The 24,150-nt window shown below is 34.9% G+C and overlaps 1 protein-coding gene across 1 annotated transcript in view; it reads left to right on the forward strand.

Annotated features, from left to right (window-relative positions):
• The window catches only part of Tex9 (testis expressed 9), a 25,284-nt gene extending 1,871 nt beyond the window's left edge, over nucleotides 1-23,413 (forward strand). The window contains exons 3-12 of the mRNA XM_010641283.2: nucleotides 760-823; nucleotides 2,517-2,596; nucleotides 5,074-5,122; nucleotides 5,563-5,645; nucleotides 6,103-6,281; nucleotides 7,966-8,048; nucleotides 8,600-8,773; nucleotides 13,918-14,052; nucleotides 20,373-20,507; nucleotides 21,511-23,413. Of these exons, the coding sequence (XP_010639585.1) occupies nucleotides 760-823; nucleotides 2,517-2,596; nucleotides 5,074-5,122; nucleotides 5,563-5,645; nucleotides 6,103-6,281; nucleotides 7,966-8,048; nucleotides 8,600-8,773; nucleotides 13,918-14,052; nucleotides 20,373-20,507; nucleotides 21,511-21,588 (1,060 nt within the window). The 3' untranslated portion in view covers nucleotides 21,589-23,413. The remainder of the gene's footprint in view (nucleotides 1-759; nucleotides 824-2,516; nucleotides 2,597-5,073; nucleotides 5,123-5,562; nucleotides 5,646-6,102; nucleotides 6,282-7,965; nucleotides 8,049-8,599; nucleotides 8,774-13,917; nucleotides 14,053-20,372; nucleotides 20,508-21,510) is intronic.
• The last annotated feature ends 737 nt before the right edge of the window (nucleotides 23,414-24,150 follow it).

The following is a 24,150-nucleotide window of genomic DNA, read 5'->3' on the forward strand; positions in this document are numbered from 1 at the left end:
CTTTTTTTTTTTTTTTTTTAATGAGGACAGACATATGCAAATCATAATAGTTCTATCCCTTTTTCTCTGCTTAGGACAATGCAATATGGAATGGGAAAGTGATAATAAGTTTCCTCATCTATAATTTTTTTCCCTGGGTGAAAAAGTACGGAGTGCCTTTTCACCAAGAGCTACATCCCCTAGCCCTTTTAATTGTAGAACAAGGTCCCCCCTCCAAATAGATTGGCACATGGAAGTCAAATGAATCTCCTTTATTTCTAATGAAACTGATACTGAACTATGTAGTGGAGTTGCAAGGCACACAGGGTCTGCTCACAAAACCCCAAATTAGCTCCCCAGTCCCCCAACCTAGCTGCCCCATCCTTAGGTACACCAGGGCCATGTCTGGAGAAGCAAGGTGATAATTTGTGTTCTCTGCAGGTAAACCAAGCCCAAGAGGCTGACAAATGGAGCTGTATAGAATTCAGCCAGTTTATTACACCTGAATTTATTAGTCAGATAAGTTGTTTCATTTGAAGTGAGTAAAGGGCCAAAGAGCCTAGTACTTTCAGTGTTGGTATTCCTACCACAAAGAAGGAAGAACCACGGTGGATTTGGAGATATGTTCTAATAGCTGCATTCATTTTTGAGTAAGACTGTCATGAGTATATTTTAGTGTTTGTTAATTAGGTTACTTGGTAATATGTAATTGCTGAAATTTATTTTGTTTTTATTAGGATTTCATTATAACCCAATTATTAACTTATTTTCTGCTTTTAGGCTTTTAAATGCAGAATTGGAAGCAAAAACAGCTGATCTTGTTCAACAAGCTGAGGAAGCAATAGTAAGTAGTTGAACAATTAGTCATAATTCCATGTAAGTGCTGTTTTTTTAACTTTTTAATTTGATGTGTAGCATACATGCAAAAAAGTACCCAAAGCAGAAATGTTCAACTCAGTGAATGATCACAGACTAACCCTGAATATACATGCAGAGATATCACTATGTGTACATGTAAGTATCTGCTTTGGTAAGCATACCTTTTCTAAATACCACTGAACAATTATTTTGCATTTAGATACTGCACTCCTATGACAGAATTGATATGTAACAATTTTTTCTTGTACCAAAACATTAATATTTGAGAGTAGCTGCATAGAATGAACACAGATAATTCAATAGGGATAGAAATCAAATGGCCTCTAGATGAAAGTTGAATAAATGATAACAATTGTCATTGTTATTCAAATGATAATTTATTTCTTAATCTGTGCAGTGGGATCTAATTCATATTCATAGGGCTAGAATACAGCCACATTTTTAGTCAGGAACAATCAATGTTGTGAGGTTTCTAGACAGTGTATCGATAACTCCATTCTGGTACCAAATTGGATGTTCCTTCTTACACATCTCTCCTTAAAGGTCAGCATTTGCATGTTAATTAATAGGATAGACAGCCTTCCTTAGAGGAATAAAGTGGCTGCATTCAAACTTACCAGTTCTTACCCTAATACAATTATAATTCTTCCTTTAATCTCCCTTCTCCCAAAAATGGAATTGTTGGAGGCAGGGAAGGAAATATAGTAGCATTTTAATGCCTTTTACAAATACTTGTTTGTTAATTTAGGAAAAATAAATGTGTCTTACATAGTCCTTCAAGTAATATATTTAGATAATGGATACAGATTTGCTAGTTGCATTTTTACTTAAATATTTTACTAGGCAGGTGTGACACACCTGTAATTCGAGCACTTGGGTGGTTGAGACATCCAGTTCAAGGCCAGCCTGGACTACGTAGGAGAGACTTGTCTCCAAAATATTTTTTTTATTATAAACAAATGTTTTGATTCCATTTTTAGTTTTGCCAGTGTCAGGAAAATACTTATACAGAAGGACCCCACATTATAGCAGAATGAGAGATTCATATGTGGAGTTACCTAAAAGAATTTCTTTTCTTCCAAAAAAAAGAGCAAAGCAGAAAACTGAGAAGGACTGGAAAGGATGAAAAGGCAGCTACACCTACACCCCACAGAAGCTAACTACTGAATCTAACTGGCCCCTATAGAATTCGTTTATTAGCTTTCTTTTCCTGATATATCTTTGCCAAAGATTTACTCCCAATAATTGAGTTTTAGCATCTTCACAGTATCCTCAGCACAAGTTTCACCTGATTTGAGATGTTTTCCTAGCTAGAAATTGGATATTTAAACAAATTTTTTTATCTCTTTCTAATTTTCATTGCATGCTCCATACAATAGAAGACTCTGGTGGGGCAGCAGGAATTGGAACTGTCTTAAAATGGCCTCTGCATTCTTTTATTTGCTCCTTTGGATTGACTTTTTACCCCAGAGTAAATGAAAAGTGAAGCTACAATATAACAGGCCTTATTTTCATACTCTAACCTTTCGTATCCTGTGTTTTCATGTCATAAAAACCATGGAAAACTCTGTAATGATTAATGCTCAGAGAGATATTTGAATATATCCTAGTTTTATTTTTTCTTTGTTACATATGACTTATTTCACTTATTTAATTAGAGAGCGCATCAGGAGGTACAATCTAGGACTTTTTCAACACAAAATAAATCATATGAAGAGGAAGAAGCTTATAGCATAGGGTAAGTGACTTAAATTCTAAAAAAAATGGTTTTTGAAAAGTTCATTACTTATATGTATCTCACTGTATACATTTTTTCATGCAAATGTTGAAAGCTTATAATTTGAAAAGTAGTATGTAAAATAATAACCGGAGGCATATGCTACTTAGCTACTAAAAGGCAAGCCATTTACTTTATGTCATGTAACTCTCAAATGTATTATTTTAAAATACATATAAATGTTCTCCTTTTAAAAACTGCATTTCTGAGAAGAGGCTCAGTAGCTTGCCCAGAGGACCTAAGTACATCCTTTCACTGAGATTCAAATCACAAATGATATAATTTTGAAATTTGTTCTCATATACTGTACTACCTTTCTTTTAAAATGCCTATGAAGATTAAAGATAATCAAAGTAGGGCCAGGGATTTGGCTCAGTGGTTCTGCTGCCTGTTTTTTTTTTTTTTTTTTTTTTTTTTTTTTTACTTTTTTGGATTTTTGAGACAGGGTCTCACTATGTAGTTGAGACTGACCTGGAACTCACTGTGTAGCCCAGGCTGCTCTCAAACTCACAGTGATCCTCATGCCTCCGCCTCCCAAGTGCTGGGATTACAGGCGTGTGCCACCACACCCGGCTACTATGTTAGTTTTTTGTTGCTGGGATAAAATACCCGACGTAAACAATTTAAAGGAAGAGAGGTTTATTTTATCTCACGGTTTCAGAGGTCTCAGTCCATGGTTATCTGGCTCCAAGGCAGAGACGTCACAACAAAAGTGTGTTAGGGAAGAAAACTGCTCACCTCTTGGCAGCCAGAAAGTAGAGCAGAGGAAGAGCCCAAGAAGAGATACACCCTTCCAAAGCACACCCCAGGGACCGACTTCCTTCAGCTAGGCCCCCTGTTAACAGCTCATTCACTTCATGAACTCAACATAGGGTAAGCCACTTACAACGTTAGCATCTCCTTCAGCTAGGCCCCCTGTTAACAGCTCATTCACTTCATGAACTCAACATAGAGTAAGCCACTTACAACGTTAGCATCTCCATGATCTAATCACTTTCCAGAAGCACTGCTTCTGAACACACAAGGATTAGGGGGACATTTTGATCCAAATTGTAGCATATGCCAAGAGATTAGGAAGAAATAAATGTAACACAGAAAGCATAGGATCTTCACAGATAAAACTACAAAATCTTACTGTAGCTGAGGCAATGGTGATCATCAAGCATTACAAGTTTCTTGTAATTATCAGTGGAAAATTCCCAAAAAAGACAATTCATATATTTTAAATTGTACTCTTCTAAGCACCTTGATGAAATCTCAGCTGTCCTGCTGCTTGCTGCCTCGAGTGCATCACTCCTTTGTTGAACCCATCCATCCTGTGTACACTACCAACCATTAATTATGTGCTTAGGAGCCATTTCAGTTATCAGAGCAGCTGTGCAGTACAGTGGGTGTATTCAGGGAGGAAGGTCAGTGGCAGCCTAACCTGTGTCACTGCGCCGCTATGTCTCATCTGTGCCTCTCACATCTGCATTTTGTCATCCCACATCATCACAAGAAGAGGAGGGAGAGTGTAACAAGCTATTTTGAGAGTGTCCACATTCACATCACTTTTATTAGTTTGTTACAGCATATTACTGTCTTTTACCATTAGATGTTGTCAATTTTTACTGTGCCTAGTTCATGAATTAAACTTCACCAGAGGTGGGTGTATAGAGGAAAACACATAATGTATATAGTGTTTGTCACTGTCATCATTTGAGGCATCATAAAACATGTTACCTATGGTTGAGGGGGAGTTACTGTATAATAATTATAATCTTGGAAAGAACTCTGGTTATCATAATGCCACACAGAACTGACTAGAATCGAATAGGTAAGAAATGCACTAGTTTTTGAGTGATCTGTACCAGCAGCGAAACTCTAAAAGTAGACCAAAATTAAGCTCTCTATGGGTTTCCTAATCTTCTGAGATCAAGAAGGAAGCTATGAGAGCTCAACCTTAAGACAGTATAATGTTTAAACCCCTTAGAGGAGTGAGAAACAAACAAATCCCCAAAAGAATATGTTTCTAAACTAACAGTTATTTGGCTCTATTATGGCTTATGTTTAGATATCCCCTCAAAACCTCAAGCATGCGTAAGTGGGGTTTTGAGGGGTGGCTGGATCATGGATGTATGATACTAGATTATGGTGTGATAATGGCATTGTAGTATGTCTTGTCAGAGGCAAATTTTTTAACCAAAGCACATTTCTAATGATACTCAAAATAAATTAACATGGATAACTAGAATTATAGCAAAATATAATTCTCATTTATGTATCTTTGAAAGATATAGAAGTAAAATGTTGCATATAATTTATTAAAAATAAATGTGGATAACTAAAATTATATCAATAATCGTATGTTTCCATTCACATATAATTGCTGTTGAATTTTATTGTCTCAGCTTAGTATCATCTGTTATTCATGTATGATGTTTATTTTTGGTCTTTAGAGGTCCATTATCATCTGAAGGGATAGTTCATCTACGTTCAGAAACTAAGGTAAGAAATCACACTTTTAAGAAGATCTAGGCCAAGGGAACTGTGTAGTTGAAGACCAGAGAAGGCCGGGCTGGGGCATAGTTATTGAGAACTAAGCTCTGTGGGTCAAAATATCCAGGTTTAGTATTCCACTAACTAGCTGAATAGTCTTGAAGCTCTGGCACTTGTTTTCCTTTTCCTTGAATCTCTTGGTCTGGATGATACACAGGTTGTCACAGGTATGCAGTTCTAGCATTCTTTGCTTTTTTGGTATCCGGGATCGAAATTGGGACCTTGCGCTTGCAAGGTAGGCAACAGAACCACTGAGCCAATCCCCAGCCCTCCACAATTCTAGGATTCTTAAAAATACAATTGAATTGATTTAGTGAAAATAACAATTCTTATTTGTAGTAAAACAGCATGGCAAATAATTAAATTCAGTTTCAGTTTTTTTCTTGTAGCTGAAGAACAAAAACACTGATCCTATAGACAAAGTTCAAAATAAGCTACAATGTGTAAATAAGGGAAGGAAAGCAAATTCAAGGTACAGTATAGTTTTAAAGTATTACTTTCCCCTTTGTTTTGTAGTTCACAACATCATTGTTCTTAATTATTAAGCTGTTTTTATTTCTCCAGACATTTAGGTAACCAAAAGAGTTACACCACCTCTATCTTACCACATTCAGTGATTTAAAACATTTTCTACTCAGAAACATTTTGTAGTAGTTGATGAAAATGTTGTATTGTTGTCTTTAATAAACTCACCACTTCAAAATGCTTAAATGTTAATTTTAGTGGTATTTTCTTAGCGCGGGAACTAGAATTTAAGTTTTGTTGACCACTGCCTCCAATCATGTCGTCTTTAAAAGTACCAATTGTACATTTCACAGAAATTTAAATTTTATAATAATTTTGATGTGCTTTGTCATTTGGGCAAAAGCCATATTTCCTTTCTATTTTTCTGTTTTTGCTCATATACATATTTAATTTTTATTTCCTAGTGTTAAATTGAAATATTGCAGTGTACAAACTGCCAGCGATGTTGCCATTCCAGAGGATTTCTCAGACTTTTCTCTTGGGAAGACAATTAGCAAAATTGAAGGGCAGCTAGAGGAAGAAGGCTTACCTGAACATACAGATGATGAGATTTTCTCTGGTGTTAGTAAAGATATTGGAACAAGTATGTTTTCTTTTGATTTTCATTTTTTGTTTCATTACAATTACTTGAAACGACAGATCTTTGTACACTGCTCCTGGGGCTTAGAAACTTTACCATGACATCTTAGATTTGCTTAATGAACGATCTAGTGAGACTTGGAATGAGTGTGGGAGTAAAGATAAAGTTGTTCATGTGTCAATAATTATTGAAGAGGGGTGGTGGGTGAGGGTTCATTGAACTTGTTTCTTTACTTTTGTATCTATTTGATATTCCTATTATAAAAAGTAAAAATTAAAAAGTCTACTACTGTTTTAGGTTTATTGAGCACTTTCAACTAAAATTAAAATGCCCTACAGCTTAACATTAAAACATTAAAATGAAAAAATTTTCTCTGAATTTCTTTAATTTACTATTATATCTTATTTATTGGAAATTAAATCAACACATGCCATAGTATAAATGAATTATTGATGTTGCATCAGGATGGTCATGTGAGTTTTCTAATCAAGTTTTCCTTATAAATTCATCCTCTGCGTAACACTAGACAAATAATACTGTTTGGATTATCAAAAAATATTACATTAATTTCCAGTTATGCCTCTAAAATTGTTTAATATAAAAGGAGCCACTTATGCTGTCAAAACAAAAAATAAAGCAATTGAGTAAGTATGAGCATAGTTAGTGCTGAACTGTAAAACAGTACAATTAATCATGACTTCAGGCAAGTCAGCCCCTTTGTAATAGTAATTTCATCATTTGAAATTTAACAGTTTATTAAAGATGGTTATAAAATCTATCTGTAAAATTCACCGATTCTGTGAAAAATCATAATAGTTTGTATGTGTAATGACTTCTGAGTTGCATATTAATTCTAAGTGTATAGCAGTTTATTTATGCATTTTCTGATATTTGCTGACCTGATCAGGCTTTCTGGGACAGTTGTGGGGAAAGAAGGTAAATAAAGCAGGAAATCAGCTGCCTTTTAGTCTGTATGAAAAAGGCTTCAAGGACATGGTGGCCAGAGTTGGGCTGTTCAACATTAGAGAGCCACCCAGCACCTGATACTTTGTTCCTGCTTCCAGAAATGGAAAACCAAGACAGACAGACTTTAATGCTCCTTTTTTCTTACTGCGGAATTACCTCTCTGCCACTGTGTCTGTTCCCTTTGCAGTGTCCTTGGCCTAGGAGTCTTCCTTCTTGCGAGTATTTTCCCTTTTTCCAGATGACTACTTGGAATGGCTGGGTTGTGTGTTAGAAGAAAAGAATCAAAAAGTAATTTGGCAATATAGACTGCTTTGTAAAATTTGAAGCAGAATTTTACTAGAGAAGATTGCGTTTGCTTCTGTGAATACCTGGGGACATTACTGATCTGACCACAAATTCTCTGTTTGACACGTTCTGGGCGCTCTTTTAAGTGTGAGTTCAGTATGTACTAGCTTGTGGGTCATATTCTCCGGAGATTTTTTTCTTCCCCTTCATTAACTCAGTTTCCATTAGGAAATATGAACAATTCCTGGGTGTTTTTTCTATCGAGGCCAATTATTTCTACAACAGCATTTAATGTCTTTAATATCCCCTTGTAGAGATATATTATTGGATTCCCCATTTTGAACATTATTTTCCTTATAAAATAATAGTTTGCCTTATGATTGATGATGTCATAGATTCAGCAAAAGGCAGTAAATACAGTCATTTAAATCCACAGAGGCACAGATCAGATTTCTAAAGGCCAAACTGCATGTTATGCAGGAGGAGCTGGATAATGTTGTATGTGAGTGCAATAGAAAGGTAAGTCTTTAAAATTTCTTAAAAGAAATATCTCTTCTCAGGTGAGGAGATGATCAAGGGATGGAGGCAGAAGGGAGAGGGAAAGGAAAGGGAATGACAAAAAGATTTGTTATGTACATGTACTATGCACAAGGAATGTAAACATTATATACTGCAACCATGTACTAATTTTAAAAAACAGAAATTCTCTCCAAAGACATTTGAGGGGCAGTTTTAATTATATTTGTTGAATATCCTTATTTTGATATAATTTACAACCAAATTTTGAGTGAAGTTATAAGACTGAATTTTATTCTGAGATGTTGAATTATCACAGAGTTAAAGGATTTTTAAAATTTGTTAATTAGAATTTTCTATCTCAGACTTACAAGGTAAACTATTAAAAATATCTGACTTCTGTTTCTGAAGATGAAAATGGAATATACTTTGTTTTTCTTCATTAATTGTGTATAATATTTCATTAAAATATTTCATATGAAGCTTTTTTTTCTGCTTTGATTTGATACTGTCTTGTGCATTTTGTCACATAATCTATAATTTCATAACTTTAGGAGGATGATATTCAGGATTTAAAGGCTCAAGTAAAAAACTTTGAAGAAGATCGCACAAGGCAGCAGCGAACAATTAATATACAACAGTCCCAAATAGAAAAATACAAAAATCTTTTTGAAGAAGCAAACAAAAAATGTGATGGATTACAACAACAATTATCTTCAGCAGAAAGGGTAATAATTTTGCTATTTTTCCTAACTTAATCATGAAGATACACTATTAAAGATACACATTTATAGGGAACACTTGGTTGTTCAGGTAATACTGAAAAGTCTCTCCCATAGGAGAGTGTCTTAGTTACTTCCTCATTGATGGAACAAAATATCCCACACCCACAAGTTAAGGGAGGAAGAGTTTATTTGAACTCACAGTTTGCGGACGTTTCTATGCATAGTTGGCTGGCCCCAAGGCAGGGCTGTCTGGCTGAGGAGAAACAGTCCATAGCATGGTAGTCAGGCAATAGTGAAGCAAGGAAGTTTCCATTTTACATTCCATTCAGGCTATAAGCATATTGGTTGATGCCGCCCACACCCAGGTAGGCCTTCCCCTTATCCACACTCAGAACTGTGCTAAACCAATCAGTGGACTACCAGTTAGCAAACACCCTTAATCCATATTCACGCACCCTAGATCCAGCCACCTCTGAAAAGTCCCACCTATGACCACATGAGGCTTTGGGGGAACATCTAGGTAAAAGCCAAAAGAGATTATTTTTAACAACTCTTGAGATATAATTCACATGCCATATTCTTTTAAAAAGCATATAATCCAATAGCTTTTATTCACAGAATTCTAAAATTAGCCACAATCAATTTTAGAACATGTTCATAATCTCAAAGAGATATTTTGTACCCATTAGCCACCACAGTCCAAGTCTCCTTCCTCAATCTCTTTTAGCCTTGGGAAATCAATATTTCCTGTCTCAATGGGTTTATGTACTCTGGAAATTTTAAGCATGTGGGCTCATATGTAGCCTTTTGTGACTTAATGATTTTACATAATAATTTTAAGGTTAGAGTATCAATGAGTATTTCATTCTTTTTATTGCCAAATAACAATTACATAGATAGAACACATTTTGTTTATCAACTGATATATATTTGGGTCATTTTCACTGTTTGGCAATTTTTAATGTTACCATATGATCATGTACAAAAATTACTGATGATTGGTACTACAGAATGGTGAAGTTTGTTAACTGAGTCATTTTGTCTTATTGCCCACCACTTCCTTTCTTATTTTCTAACTGTGCTCTCTTCCTCAGAGTCTACCTTCTTTTTTATTGTCATCTCTATTTATTTATTTGGTTTCTCATATAACAAAACATGTCATGTTTAACATTCTGAATCTGGATTATTTCACGTAACATGATGATCTCCAGTTCTAGCCATTTTCATGCAAATTACATGATTTCATCCTTCTTTATGGCTGGCTAATGTTCATTGTATATATGTATCACATTATCTTTATCCATTCATCTGTTGATGGGCAACTAGGCTGTTTGTACAGCCTAGCTATTATGAGTATGCATGTATCCCTATAGTATGATGCCTTAATTCTTTCAGGAATATTCCCAAGAGAGTCATAGCTGGATCAAATGATATTTCTGTTTTTAGTGTTGTGAAGAATCTCCATACTGATTTCTATAGTGCTTGTTTATATTCCCCACAAAAGGAAGGTTCCTTTTACCCTGCATCCCTGGTAGGCAGCACTCATCATTTTTGTGTTTTGATGATAGTCATTCTGATTGGGGTGAGGTGAAATCTCTAAGTAATTTTGATTTGCATTTCTTTAATAAAGATTGTCTTAGTTACTTTCTCGCTGTGGAGACACAATTCTTTCCATCCACATACTAAAGGAGGAAAGGTTTATTTTGGCTTACAGTTTGTAGAGGTTTCAGTTCATAGTCAACTGGTTCTGAGGCAGGACAGCACGGAAGAGAATTTGGAGAATTGCTTATGGCCTGGCAGCCAGGAAGCAGAGAGAGATCAAGTGCAGAGGAAAGGAGATAGACAATTCCAGGCCCCACCCCTGTGACCACTTCCTCTGATCAGGGGTGATTCCCAACTTCACAGTTGGCTGTAAACTCATCAGTGGGCTAATCCACTAATGAGCAACACATCCCTGTGATTCACTTTCCCAAAACCCCACCTGAACCCGTGAGGCTTTGGGGCAGGGGATATCTGGATATAAGCCGTAACAAAGATGTTGAACATTTTTTCATATACTTAGTAGCCACTCACTTCTTTTCAGAAGCATCTGTTCAGTTCATTTGCCCATTTTTCATTTGGGTTGTTTTGGGTGGTTAATTTTTTTGAGTTCTTTATCTATTTTAGATATTACTCCTCTATTAAGAGTAGCTAACAAAGCTTATCTCCCATGCTGTAGGTTACATTATCACCTTGCTTTTATTTGCCATATAGAAGCTTTTAAATTTGTTGATTCTTGATTTTATTTACTGTGCTACTATGGAGTTCTATATAAGAAGTCTTTGCCTGTGTATATGGCTTCAAGTGTTTCCCCTATGTTATCTTCTAGTAATTTCAAAGTTTCTGGTTTTATATCTAGGTCTTTGATTCACTTTGATTAGATTTAACGCATGGTGAGAGACAGGGATCTGGCTTCTGTCTTCTACTTGTGCCACTTTCCCCTGCACCATTTGTATAAGAGGCATTCTTTTCTCTAACATAGGTTTTTGTGCCCTTTGTCAAAGTAACAAATGGCTATAGTTTCATTTTTTTTCCTTTGTTTTCTTTTCTGTTCTATTGGAGTGGTCTGTTTTTATGCAAGTTCCATGTGTTTTAGTTACTATGGTTTTACTGTAGTATAGCTTCAAATCTGGTATTGTGATGTCCCTTGCATTATTTTTTTGTTTGTTTTATGCCTTTTGTGTTCTGGTTTTTGTTTTTGTTTTTTGCTGAGGATTGCTTTGATTCTTTGGGGTCTTTTCTGATACGTTATGGATTTAGAATTGTTTTTTTTGTACTTCTGAAAAGAATGTTTTTGGTTTTTTATAGAGGTTACATTGAATCTATACATTACTTTTGATAATATGGCCATTTTCACAACATTAATTCTTCTGATCCGGGAACCAGACACTTTCCAGTTTCTAATGTGCCCTTCAATTTCATTCTTTAGAGTTCTGTGATTTTCATTATGGAGGACTTTTCACCTTCTTGGTGAGGTTAAAAATTAAATTTTTTAGTATTTAATTTCTTTGAAGCTATTGTGATGGAATTGTTTTCCTGACTTCCCATTGGCTTTATTAGTGTTGTACAGGAACACCACTGATTTTTATGTGTTGATTTTGTATCCTGCTACCTTGCTCAAATTGTTTATCATACCTAAAATCTAGTGGAGTTTTTTTGGGGTCTTCTCTTCTGTGTGAATATTCATAAAATCTGCAAATAAGGATAATTTTACTTTCTTCTTTCCTGCTTTTATCTCCTTTCACTTCTTTCTCTTACCTGATCACTCTGCCTGAAGTGTCAAGTATTGCATAGAATAGGACTGATGAAAGCTTTGTATCATTCCTGATTTTAAAGGAAATGCTTTCAGTTTTTAAAGTTGACTGCATTTATCACGTAGGGCTTTTATCAGTTTCACACAAAATCCTTCTATACCTGAACTATTGTTGGATTTTGTTGAAGGCTTTTTCTGTATCTATTGAGATGATCATGTGATTTTTTTGTTTTTTTAGGCTTCATTCTATATATGTGTGGTGAGTTACATATGTTTATTGATATATGTTTATTTACATATGTTGAAATATCCTTCACCTCTGGGATAAAATCAACTGGATCATGGTGTATGATCTTTTTAATGTGTTATTGAATTCTGTGTGCAAGAATTTTTTTTTTTTTTTTTGGTTTTTTGAGGTTCTCACTATGTAGTTGACTGACCTGGAACTCACGTATGAAGCCCAGGCTGGTCTCGAACTCACAGCGATTCTCCTGCTTCAGCCTCCCGAGTGCTCGGATTATAGGTGTGCGCCACCATGCCCGGCTTGTGTGCAGGAATGTTATTGAGGATTTTTGCATTTATGTTCATCAAAGATATTAGCCTGTAGTTTTCTTTCTTTTTTGAGCTCTTATTTGGTTTTGGAATTGCCATAATGTTGGGTTCACAGAGTGAACGTGGAAGCATTTCTTACTTTTCTGTGGAAAAGTTTGAGGAGCATTGATTCTTCTCTATAGGTTTGGTAAAAATTCAGCAGTAAATCCACTAGGACCTGCCCATGTTGTAGTAAAATTTTTGTTATTGAATCATTTTCATTCCTTGTTAGTAATCTTTAGATTTTTTTATATTGGTACAGTTTCATAGGTCACATATATCTAGTCTATGAATTTATCCATTTCTCCTTGATTTACAAGCTTATTGTAATATAAGTTTTCAAAAATAATTTCTAACAATTCTGTGTATTTTAGTAGTGGCTTTTGATTTCACCTTTTCATCTCTATTAACATGGACCTTTCTCTTTTGGTAAGTTTGGCTAAGGGTTTTAATCTTGTAGGGGATTTTTTGTTTGTTCTTAAATAGCTCTTTGATTCATTGATCCTTTGTGTTGTTTTATTTGGATTTTGTTTTGTTTTATTTTTCTGTTCCAATTTCATCAGTCCCCACTGTGATCTTTGTTATGTCTTTTCTTCTACTCGTACTAGTTTTGTGTTTGATTTGTTCTTGTTTTTCTAGGACTAAATACATTATTAATTTATTTATTTAGGATCACTGAGGTTTTTTTTAATATAGGCACTTATAGTTACAAATTTCTCTTTACAACTGCTTTCATTGTATCCCACAGATTCTGACATCCTCTGTTTCCATTATTATTATTTGATTAACTTTTACATTTCTCCTCTATTTTTTTCAGTGCTTCAGTGACCCAATGATCAGTCAAGAGTGTAGTATTCAATTTCCATGTGTTCATTTTGTTTTGTTTTGTCATTGTTGTTTATTTCTAGCCCTCTTCCATTGTGATCTGATAGAATACATGAAACTATTTCAGTTCTTTTATATTTATTGAGACTCCCTTAATGGCCTAAAATATGGTCTCTTTTGGAGAAAATCCTGTGCTCCTATATATGGGTAATTCACTTTTTAGTGTACAGTTTCCTGAGTTTTGACAAATGCATGCAGTTGTTTAACCATCACCATAATCATGATATAGAACAGTTCCATCACTCTTGCCTTCAGCCAGCCCCATGTATGGGTATAAAATTTGGAAGAAGATAAGGGACGTGAAAATGGAAAAATGTTGTAAAATATAAAAAGAGAGCTTATGATATTTAAATAGTTCATTTCTTTTTTTACTGAACAGGAATTAGAAAATAAAAAACGACTACAAAAACAGACTGCCACCAGTCAGAGTGCTACAGAAGTTCGCTTGAATAGAGCCCTAGAAGAAGCAGAAAAGTATAAATTGGAATTAAGTAAACTGAAGCAAAATAATAAGGTATGCCAATATTGAACAGTGTTGGTAGTCATGACCTTTGGTAACTTATTTTTATGGAAGCATCAAAGATAATAGCTTTAAAATTTTTATTCTTGAGGTGTTAACATTTTTCTTTTCAGAAGAAATATATTCAGTAGTAATAAGTACATTTTCAACAAGTAAAGTGTACAACCATACCACCCTGAACATGCCCAATCTCATCTGATCTCAGAAGCTAAGCAGGGTTGGGCCTAGTTAGTACTTGGATGGAGATTATATGCTTGGGCTATTACCACAATTAGGTGATGGCAAAACTCTCTGGAGGATTTTTTTCAGTTCTTCACTGAAACATTGTTATGAGTCCTTATATTTTAATACAGATGCTTTTCTAATATCTAAGGGTAAGTAGTGGGGGAAAGTGTCTTTTATATCTCAAGTCTGTTATGTCCTTTTCTGTGCCTCAATTTTCTAATGTGTAAATTAAGGGCTATTTTATATCAGACCTGAGCATGAATTAGGATTATCTGGAGGGCTTGTTAAAATTCAGGTTGCAGACTTGGAGCCTCTGACAGGGGAGGTCAGTGCAGCTACTGCTTGAAGTCTTAAACTAAAGTTCTTTAATTGTTGTTACAGAATGATTTGGAGATCACCATCATGTCTCCAATTCTTGGCAGAGGATTAGCATTCAATGCTTTAACTATCTGTTGAATAAATGAAGGCCCAAATATTGATGTGTGTGTGAAATCCTTTTTGGAGCATTCCATAAAACTGTCTTTCAGAATTGATTGAGAAATATGATACTTTCTTAACAAAGATCCCCTGAGAAAGTTCACGAAGACCAAGCCAGCACTCCAGAGTTTTATGAAGGATATTCTAGAAAGAGATAACAAGGATTACAACTCCATGAACCATAACAGTATGAATCTACCAAGCCTGGCAAGAAATTATACAGAGGAGGAAAAAGGGAGCCAACAACAGGAAAATAACATGACAAGAATAAGTTAATACATATCAGTTATAACCATCAATATTAATGGTCTAAATTCACCAATCAAAAGAAACAGACTGGCAGACTGGATCAAGAAGCAAGATCCAAAAATATGCTGTAATACAAGAAATACATTTAATTAAGAAAGAAATTCATACACTGAAAGTCAAAGGATGGAAAACAATACTCCATTCAGAGGGAACCTGGAAAAAAGCAGGAGTAACTATATTTACAGACAAAGTGGCTTTCAAGCTATGGCTGATTAAGAGAGACAAAGAAGGTCACTACATCCTTATAAAGAGAATAGTCCTAGATAAAGAAATAGTAATAATAAATATATATGGACCAAATACTAATGCACCCGACTATATAAAACAAATTTAACAGACACGAAAAATCAGATCAGCTAATACAATTGTAATGGGGGAACCTCTATATTCCACTGACACAAAGAGAGCAAGCAGGCAGAAAACCAACAATGAAATATTAGAACTTTTGAACAAATGGATTTAGTAGATGTTTACAGAGTGTTCTACTCCACAACATCATAATACACAGTCTTCTCAGCTACACATAGGACATTCTGCAAAATAGACCATATACTAGCTCATAGAACATACTTAAGCAAATGCAAAGGAATTGAAATTATTCATATTATCAGACCATAGCACAATGAAATTGGAAATCTCTGGAAAAAGAAACCACAAGAATTTCAAAAACACATGGAAATTAAAACCATCTTGAACAACAGTGGGACACAGATGAAATTAACAAAGAAATTAGATATTTTCTACAATTAAATGATAATGCCTGTACAATGCACCAGAACTTAGTGGACACAATGAAACCAGTCCTACAAGGGAAATTTAGAGCAATGAATACCCATATCAGGGAAACAGAGTGAACTCAAACACCTTAATGTTGAACTTCAGAATTTCTAGAAAAATAAGTGCAGGTCTTCTATGAGGGATAAAGTGATAAAAATCAGAACAGAAATTAATGGAGACTAACAAAACAATACAAAGACTCAAAGAATTGGAGAGTTGGTTCTTTGAAAGACTAAAATTGACAAATGCTTAGCCAACCTTATCAAAAAAGGATTCATTCAATGCAATTTGTAATGAAGAGGGTGAAAGTAGATGCTGCAGAAATTTGTTGAATGCAGGGATTATTCAACATATACAAATCAGTAAATGTAATACACCAAATTAACAGCCAAGGATAAAAACCATATGATCATCTCAATAGATGCAGAAAAACCATTTGAGAAACTCCCAACACCCATTCATGGTTAAAATGCTACGGAAAATGGAATACAAGGTCTTAATCTGATAAAAGCCATTTATGACAAACCAATAGCCAACATCACTAAATTGTCAAAAACTGGAAGCTTTCACTCTAAAATCAGGAACAAGACAAGGATGTCCATTGTCACCACTTTTATTCAATATAGTCCTAGAAACATTAGCCAGAGCAATTAGACAACAGAAAGAAATAAGAATAATGATAGGAAAGGAAGAAGTTAAATTATTATTTGCAGAGAACATGATACTCAACATAGACGACCCCAAAAATTCCACCAAAAGACTTCTATCTCTATTAAGTAATATCAGTAGTGTAGCTGGATACAAAGTCACTACTCAAAAATCAATAGCTTTCCTGTACCCAAAAACTCAGTGGAATTAGGGAAACAACACTTTTCACAATAGCATCCAAAATAATGATATACCCAGGAACCAATCTAATGAAGTAAAATACCTGTACATAGAAAACTACAATACTCTGAAAGAGGCAATCGAAGATAACCCTTGTTCTTGGGTAGGAAGAACCAGTATAGTGAAAATGGCCATACTTCCAAAATTTTTATACAGCTATTCATTGCAATCCTGATCAAAATTCCAATAGCACATCTCACAAAATCAGAGAGAACAATCCTAAACTTTAGTTGGAATCAGAGAGACCTAGAATAGCAAAAGCAATACTGGGCAACAAAGGCAAGGCAGAGTGCATCACAATCCCCAAAATTACACTACAAAGCTACTGCAATAAAACAGCACTGAACTAGAAGAAAACCAGACCAGAGGATCAACGGAACAGATAGAAGATGCAGAAACAACTCCAACTACACTCAGTCATCTTATCTTTGACTAAGAAGGCAAACACCCTCACTGGAAGAAAGATAGCCTCTTAATAAATGCAACTGGAAAAAAGTGAGTTTCTACTTGCCAAAGATTAAAGCTAGACTGGTATCTTTCACTATGTACTAAACTAAAATCAATATGGATCAAAGATGTAAATATTAAAACAGAAACACTAAATAGAATATTTAGAGACACTAAATAGAAGATAGACTAGGTAGAACTCTCAAAGACATTGGTGTAAGCAAAGACTTTATGAACAAAACCTCAATCACACAGAAACTATCCAAAACTCAACTGGGATCTCATCTTTTAAAATGTTTTTGCACAATAAGAGAAACCACCAACAGAGTGAATAGACAAGTGTGGAGAAAAAATTTTACCAGGTATTCCTCAAAGGAATATCTAGACTATATAAAGGACTCAAAAAATCAGGCCCCCCTATAGCTCTGCCAAAAGAATTCTAGACTTAATTGACAAATTCAGTAGAGTAGCTGGATATAAAGTCAACACTCAAAAATCAATAGCTTCTTGTACACAATAGACTCAGAAATTAGGGTAATGATTACTTTCAAAATAGCATCAAAAAAAAAAAAGAAAAGAAATATCTAGGAATCAATCTAATGAAGGAAGCAAAAGACCTCTACACTGAAAAATACAGCACTCTGAAAAAAGAGATCAAAGAGGACATAAGAAAACAGAGACATCCCTTGCTCCTGGGTAGGATGAATGAACATAGTAAAAATGGCCATACTTCCAGAACTGTTATATAGATTCAACACAATCCCGATTGAAATCCCAACAGTATATTTCACAGAACTAGAGAAAATACAAAAATTAATTTGGAACCAGAAGAGACCTAGAATAGCAAAAGCAATTCTAGGCAACACAGAGATGACATGGGGTATTACAATCCCCAATTTGAAGCTATACTACAAAGACACTGTGATAAAAACAGCAAAGTACTGACAAACAGATCTGAGGATCAGTGGAATAGATTGGAAGATACAGAAACAACTCAAGAAGTACTCAGCTACATCATCTTTGACAAAGGAGCCAACCATCCTCAGTGGAGGAAAGAGCCTTTTCAATAATTGGCTTTTTGGAAAAACTGAATTTCAACCTGCCAAAGATTAAACTAGACCCCTAACTTTCACCACGCACTAAACTAAAATCCAAGTGGATTAAAGATCTAAATATTAAAACAGAAACACTAAACTTGCTGGAAGATACGTAGAACTCTCGAAGTCACTGGCATAGGAAAAGACTTTATGAACAAATCCTTAGCAGCACGGGAACTAGTCTGTCATACAATGAATTACATTGGTTGACTTTCCAAATGTTAAGAGTATCTTATATTCCTGTGATAAATCCCAGTTGGTTAAAGATAGATGGACAGACTATTTGGTTATACATATGAAATATTAAAAGATGTACAAATTTAAAGTTGTTTGCATGTATTTACACATAGGAACAATTTTAATCTGAATCTGGTCTTGTTTTATTTTTTTGCAGATTCTTTTCAGTCTGTACTTTCTTGTAAATACTTATGGACTGTAATCGTAAATTTTTTGTTTGTTGATTGGTTTTGGTATAAGTGTAGGAATACCTTCATTAAATAAATTTCCAACTCACTTTTCTGAAAAAGCCCAACTTTCTGAGAAGCTTTTGTAAAGTTGGTATTTTTTTCCTTGAATGTCTAGTAGAGCTCACAATGATGCTGTCCCTGTTTTCTTTTGGAAATATTTTAAATTTCAAATTCAGTTTATTTAAGAGGTGTATCAGTATTCTATGTAGACTGGAGGCTATCAGTATTTTCTTGATTGGCATGTTTCGATCTTATAAGAATCTGTCCATTTTTATGTGTTGTCCAATTTACTGGCATAAACCTTTTTATACTATTTTCATATTATCCTTTGACTATTCCTCCTCCTCCATTTCTTATTGGTTTTCTCCTTTCTTTTTTTTTTTTTTTTTTGGTATTGGGGATCGAACTCAGGACCTTGCACTTGCAAGGCAGGCACCAGAACTACTGAGCTAAATCCCTGGCCCTCCCTAATTCCTGTATTGTAAATTTGCATCTTTATCTGTCTTACTAGATGCCCTACTAATTCTGGTTTCCATTTACCTCCATTATTTTTTATTTCTCTTTTAATGATTTTCACTCTTTATTATTTACTTTTTGTGTTGGATTCAATTTGTTTTTTCTTTTACTAATTTCTTAAAGTAGAAGCAGAGAGTGTATAAACTTTCTCAATATAATGTAATTTAACCCTGAAAAATTCCCCCTCTGCATTCCTTTAATTACTTCCCACAAATATTTTTATTTTTTATATTTTTGGCCCATTTAGAATATTTTCTAATTGTTCGCTTGATTTCTTCTTGTTTCATAAGTTATTTAGAAGTTTGCAAACCAAGGAGGGAAGATCCACCCCAGCTGTGGGTGGTACCAGCTAGTAGGCTTGTGGCCTGGATAGAATCAAACAGAAAGGTGGAGGAACTTGGCCTGAGTTTGAAAAGGCTCCATTCTGCTTGAGCAAGTGCATATTTTACTACTGCCATTACTTATGTACATCACACTCCAGTTTCTGTAGCCTTTGAACACAGACTGATACCAGTGCTTTTCCAGGAAGCATCTAGACTTCCCATCTCAAGGTGGAATTGCATCTTTTTCTGTAACTTACAGCTTCTTGGACTAAATAAACAAAAAATTGAGCACCCAAGAGCAGTTGTAGTGCGCGCGTGCGTGTGTGTCTGTGTGTGTGTATTTGTGTGTAAGATATTACTTACAGATTCTGCTTACAAATCATCTGTGCCTATAAATATATTTTTTAAATTGTGTCCTAAGTTTGTATTTCTTACTATCAAGTAGAGTTGGCCTAATACAAGTTACTTTGCATGACTAGACATAACATGTAAAGGTACAAGATCCCAATGATAAATGTAACTGCATTGTTTACTTTAAATATACAATAAACTTAATGGGGAAAAAACAAAGCGAGTTATTTTAAAAAAATACTTGTTTTATGAGAGAGACCTGTTCATGATTAAAAATTAGCAGATTATAATAAAACTATCACATTACAGTAGTTTAGTAATGCACAGAAATTTCTATGTACAAAAAATGTATTTCAGTTAAAAATAGTAACTGATGTGGTGGTTCCATTAATAAACTGCTTACTAGAAAAATAATATGTGAATTTTTCCTTTTGTAGGATATAGCAAATGAAGAACACCAAAAAATTGAAGTGTTAAAATCAGAAAACAAGAAGCTAGAAAAACAAAAAGAAGAATTAATGATAGGTTTCAAGAAACAATTAAAATTAATTGATGTTTTAAAAAGGCAGAAGGTGAGTCTATCTTAAAATAGATATTAAATTATAGAAATTATCTGAATCATTTTACTATGTAATGTCTTTAAGCTTGTTTAGTTTTTATTTTGACATCCCTGAACACAAAATTTTATCTAAATAAAATTCATTGTACATATGAAATGTATATATATAAGATTGTAATGTCTCATCCAAGTAAATGGGTATTTTCATGTAACTAAAATATGTGGAAAATGGGATGAGTACAGTCTGGGTACTTCCATACTATACAGTATACAAGAATAACTTACTTTTTAGGGACCGCTTTCCTTTTAAAAACCTTGAGTGAACACTGATTCCAGCTCACTGTTGTTCCTGTCTATAAACATGTGATGAGATGATATAAATTCATAGCTCTCCTACTTTCCGTTTTTATTTTTTTTAATTTTTTTTCAGCTTTGAGTTTATTGGTACATTTTAGTGATACAGTACAGTTACATTCATTGTTGGGATCTTGTACCTCTACATGACAAGTCTTGATAATCATTTTTTCCCCTTACCCCTGCCCTCCCTTCACCCCTCCTCCCCTCCCCATCTACAAACACTTTATTTCCATCTTTTCATTATCTCACATTTTTTTCTTTTCCCTTATTACCCTTCCCCTACCCGTCCCACCTTCCCTACACCTTTAGCTCCTTTCTTCTCATTTCTAAATGACAGTAATCTTATTAGGATCTTATGTATTGTTGCAGATTATTCACACCAGGGAAACTGTTTGGTATACTTTCCCTTTTTAAAAAGTCAGATATTATAATACTGAACTATCATTTAATAGTAGATTGATTCATTATTATTGCAGGACAAGAAAGATTTCCATAGGTTGATTATTGAATGTAGTTATCATTTCAGATATAATGATTATTGGAATTAGAGTACACATTACTAACAAAACATAGTTTGATAACATAATTTCACATATCTTCATAAGGTACCTATTCTATCCTTAATATTAAATCAGACAATTTTGATTATTTTTAAATAGATGCATATTGAAGCTGCCAAGATGCTGTCTTTCACTGAAGAAGAATTTATGAAGGCACTTGAATGGGGAAATTCATAAATGATCCTGTAATTGTGTGATGGATATCAATTTTATTTAATTGCAGTGGTTTGCATTATTTTTACTCTTCACAAGTAATGAAAATATTTATGGAATCAGGATTTCAAAGAATTCCTTGTTTAGATATATGAATAAAACAAAATTAATGTATTTTTCTGACATGTAGTTATGATATATTTATTAAAGTAGCAAAAAGTTAACTTTGTTTTTTGGCGGGGAGGGGTACCGGGGATCGAACTCAGGATCTTGCTCTTGAAAAGCAGGTGGCGGAACAGCTGAACTAAATCCCCAGCCCTCACAAATTTAACTTTTGAATCTACGTTTCTTACAGCCTTGTAAACTTTTGTGACTTTTTTGCAACTGAACTAAAAAATAGATTCTGGGAGAGAATGGAGCAAGATGGGAGAAATTTCCAGGAGTCTTCCCCGGACTCAACTAGTGTAGCACTGAGAATGACCAGAAGCCCACAGTTGCGGTTTGCCTACTGCTGAAGTTTACGCATAATTAAAGGCTGCAGTGATGCAAGCTGGCAGTTCTGAGGTCAAGCAGCCCCCACCCTCTAGAGCTGCAATTGCTATAGCAGTCAGGGGCTTACAGATCACAGATGGTCTGCCCAGAATATCTGCACAAAGTTAAAACTAAAGACTAAAGACTTTAACTAAAGTTAAAACTAAAACTTAAAGGCTGATTGCAAAGACTGAAAGTAGTACCACCTACTTTAGTGTTCTGACACTGTTACATGACCACAGGGATCAAGAAGCAGAGAAACATGATGTTTCTACAGAGAAGTCAACAAAGAATTCAAATAAGCTGTTTCAGGAAAGCTCAGTGAACTTCCTGAAAATAGAGAAAAAGTTAAAAATGCATCTGATTGAAAAATCAAAGTACAATAAACAAAATTTAAAATTTAATAGTACCAACCATCGAATTGATCAACCACAAGAAAATCTGTGACCTCTAAGTTTAATTAAAAACATATAAAGGAGAAAAAAGAATGATAAAGAATGAAGAAATCTTGTGGGACTTATGGGCTAAGCATCAAAAGACCAAATGTATGCTTAATGACATCTAAGGAAGCAGAGAAAAAGGGTAAGAATGCACATTTAAAGAAATAATAAAGAACTTTCCAAACCTGAAGACATAAATATTCACACATCAGAAGGTCAAAGGTCTCCAGTGATTCAAACCAAGACTATCTCCGTGACATTTTTTTCTGTATCAGGGATTGAACTCAGGACCTTGCACTTGCCAGGCAGGTGCAGCACCACTGAGCTACGTCTCCCACCCTCCGTGACATATAATGAAATCAAAGACTGTTAAAGATCAAAGACAGGTAGTGTCCTAAAAGCAAGAGAAAAGCAAATCTCATAGAATGTAGTTCTCGTATACCTGGCAGCTGGCTTCTCTGCAGAAACCTTAAAGGCCAAGACAGACTAGAAGATGCATGCAATGAGATGAATTGGGAAAAACTGCAAGCATGCATAAACTATACACAGCAACGCTATTCATCAAAAATGAAGGTGAGACAACGACTTTCCAAGACAAAACCTAAAGGAATTCATCACCACCAAATTTGCCTTATAAGAAATACTTAAGGAAGTTCTTTAAGAAAAGGATTCTAATTAGCAACATAGAAACATGATAAAATTTAGTAAAAATACACAGTTGAATTCATAATATTCAATACTGTAGTGAAGCATAAATAAATGAGTATTGAGATATATAAAACTGTAAATTGGGACATGAAAATATAAAATGGAAATGTAGACTAAAAGGATAGTTATTTTTGGGATCAAAGTTGTCCACCGGGAGGGCAGCTGCAACACAGCACATTTGTCCTCAGCCAGCTCCATGTCCTGATTCTGCACCCTGGCCACGTCAAGCTGCCAACTCCTGACTTTAGTTCGGCTCAGCAGAGGGTCACAGAGGCACTGGCCAACCAACTAGACCCAAGCATGGATGAGGCTAACACCCTGGAGAGAAGGTAATCCCCTAAGAGAAATAGTGGATGGGTCAGCAGTGTTATCCCCAAGAAAAGCCCAGGACTGCTATAAACTGTAAACTGTAAAACTGGCATTTGGCTCCAAGAGTGACTCATGGCAAGGTAGAGGTAGAGAGATCCAGTGTACCACCTGCCATATTGCCAGGGAGAGTTTAATCAGGGACCATTTTGAGAATAGGTTGATTGTGTGAGACTGAGCCACATAGCACAACTACAGTACAGCTTCACTCCAGGATTATCAGTGTTACACTACCAGTGTGACAGAGACAGCCATGAGAGACAGATGGAGAAAGTTTGAGGCCTAGACATAGATCCCCTGAGAAGTTCAAGCCCAGGATAGAAAAGACATAAGACCAGACCCAACAGCCAACAACTGTGGCTTTCAGAAGTAGTTAGATCTGAAGGTGATGACATTAACTCTAATGGTTTACCTGAACCCTGCCCTGCTTCCTAAATTAAGCAACGAATGGTGATCTGACTGCTTTTCCATTTACCCTCATAAGTGGGGATACACCTTGCCTTGTAATGTTGAGTAGACTCTCTTGAGGACGGGGATACAG

The sequence above is a fragment of the Fukomys damarensis genome, unplaced genomic scaffold (assembly GCF_012274545.1).
Source record: "Fukomys damarensis isolate Sample0158 unplaced genomic scaffold, DMR_v1.0_HiC HiC_scaffold_25, whole genome shotgun sequence".
Taxonomy (NCBI): Eukaryota; Metazoa; Chordata; class Mammalia; order Rodentia; family Bathyergidae; genus Fukomys; species Fukomys damarensis.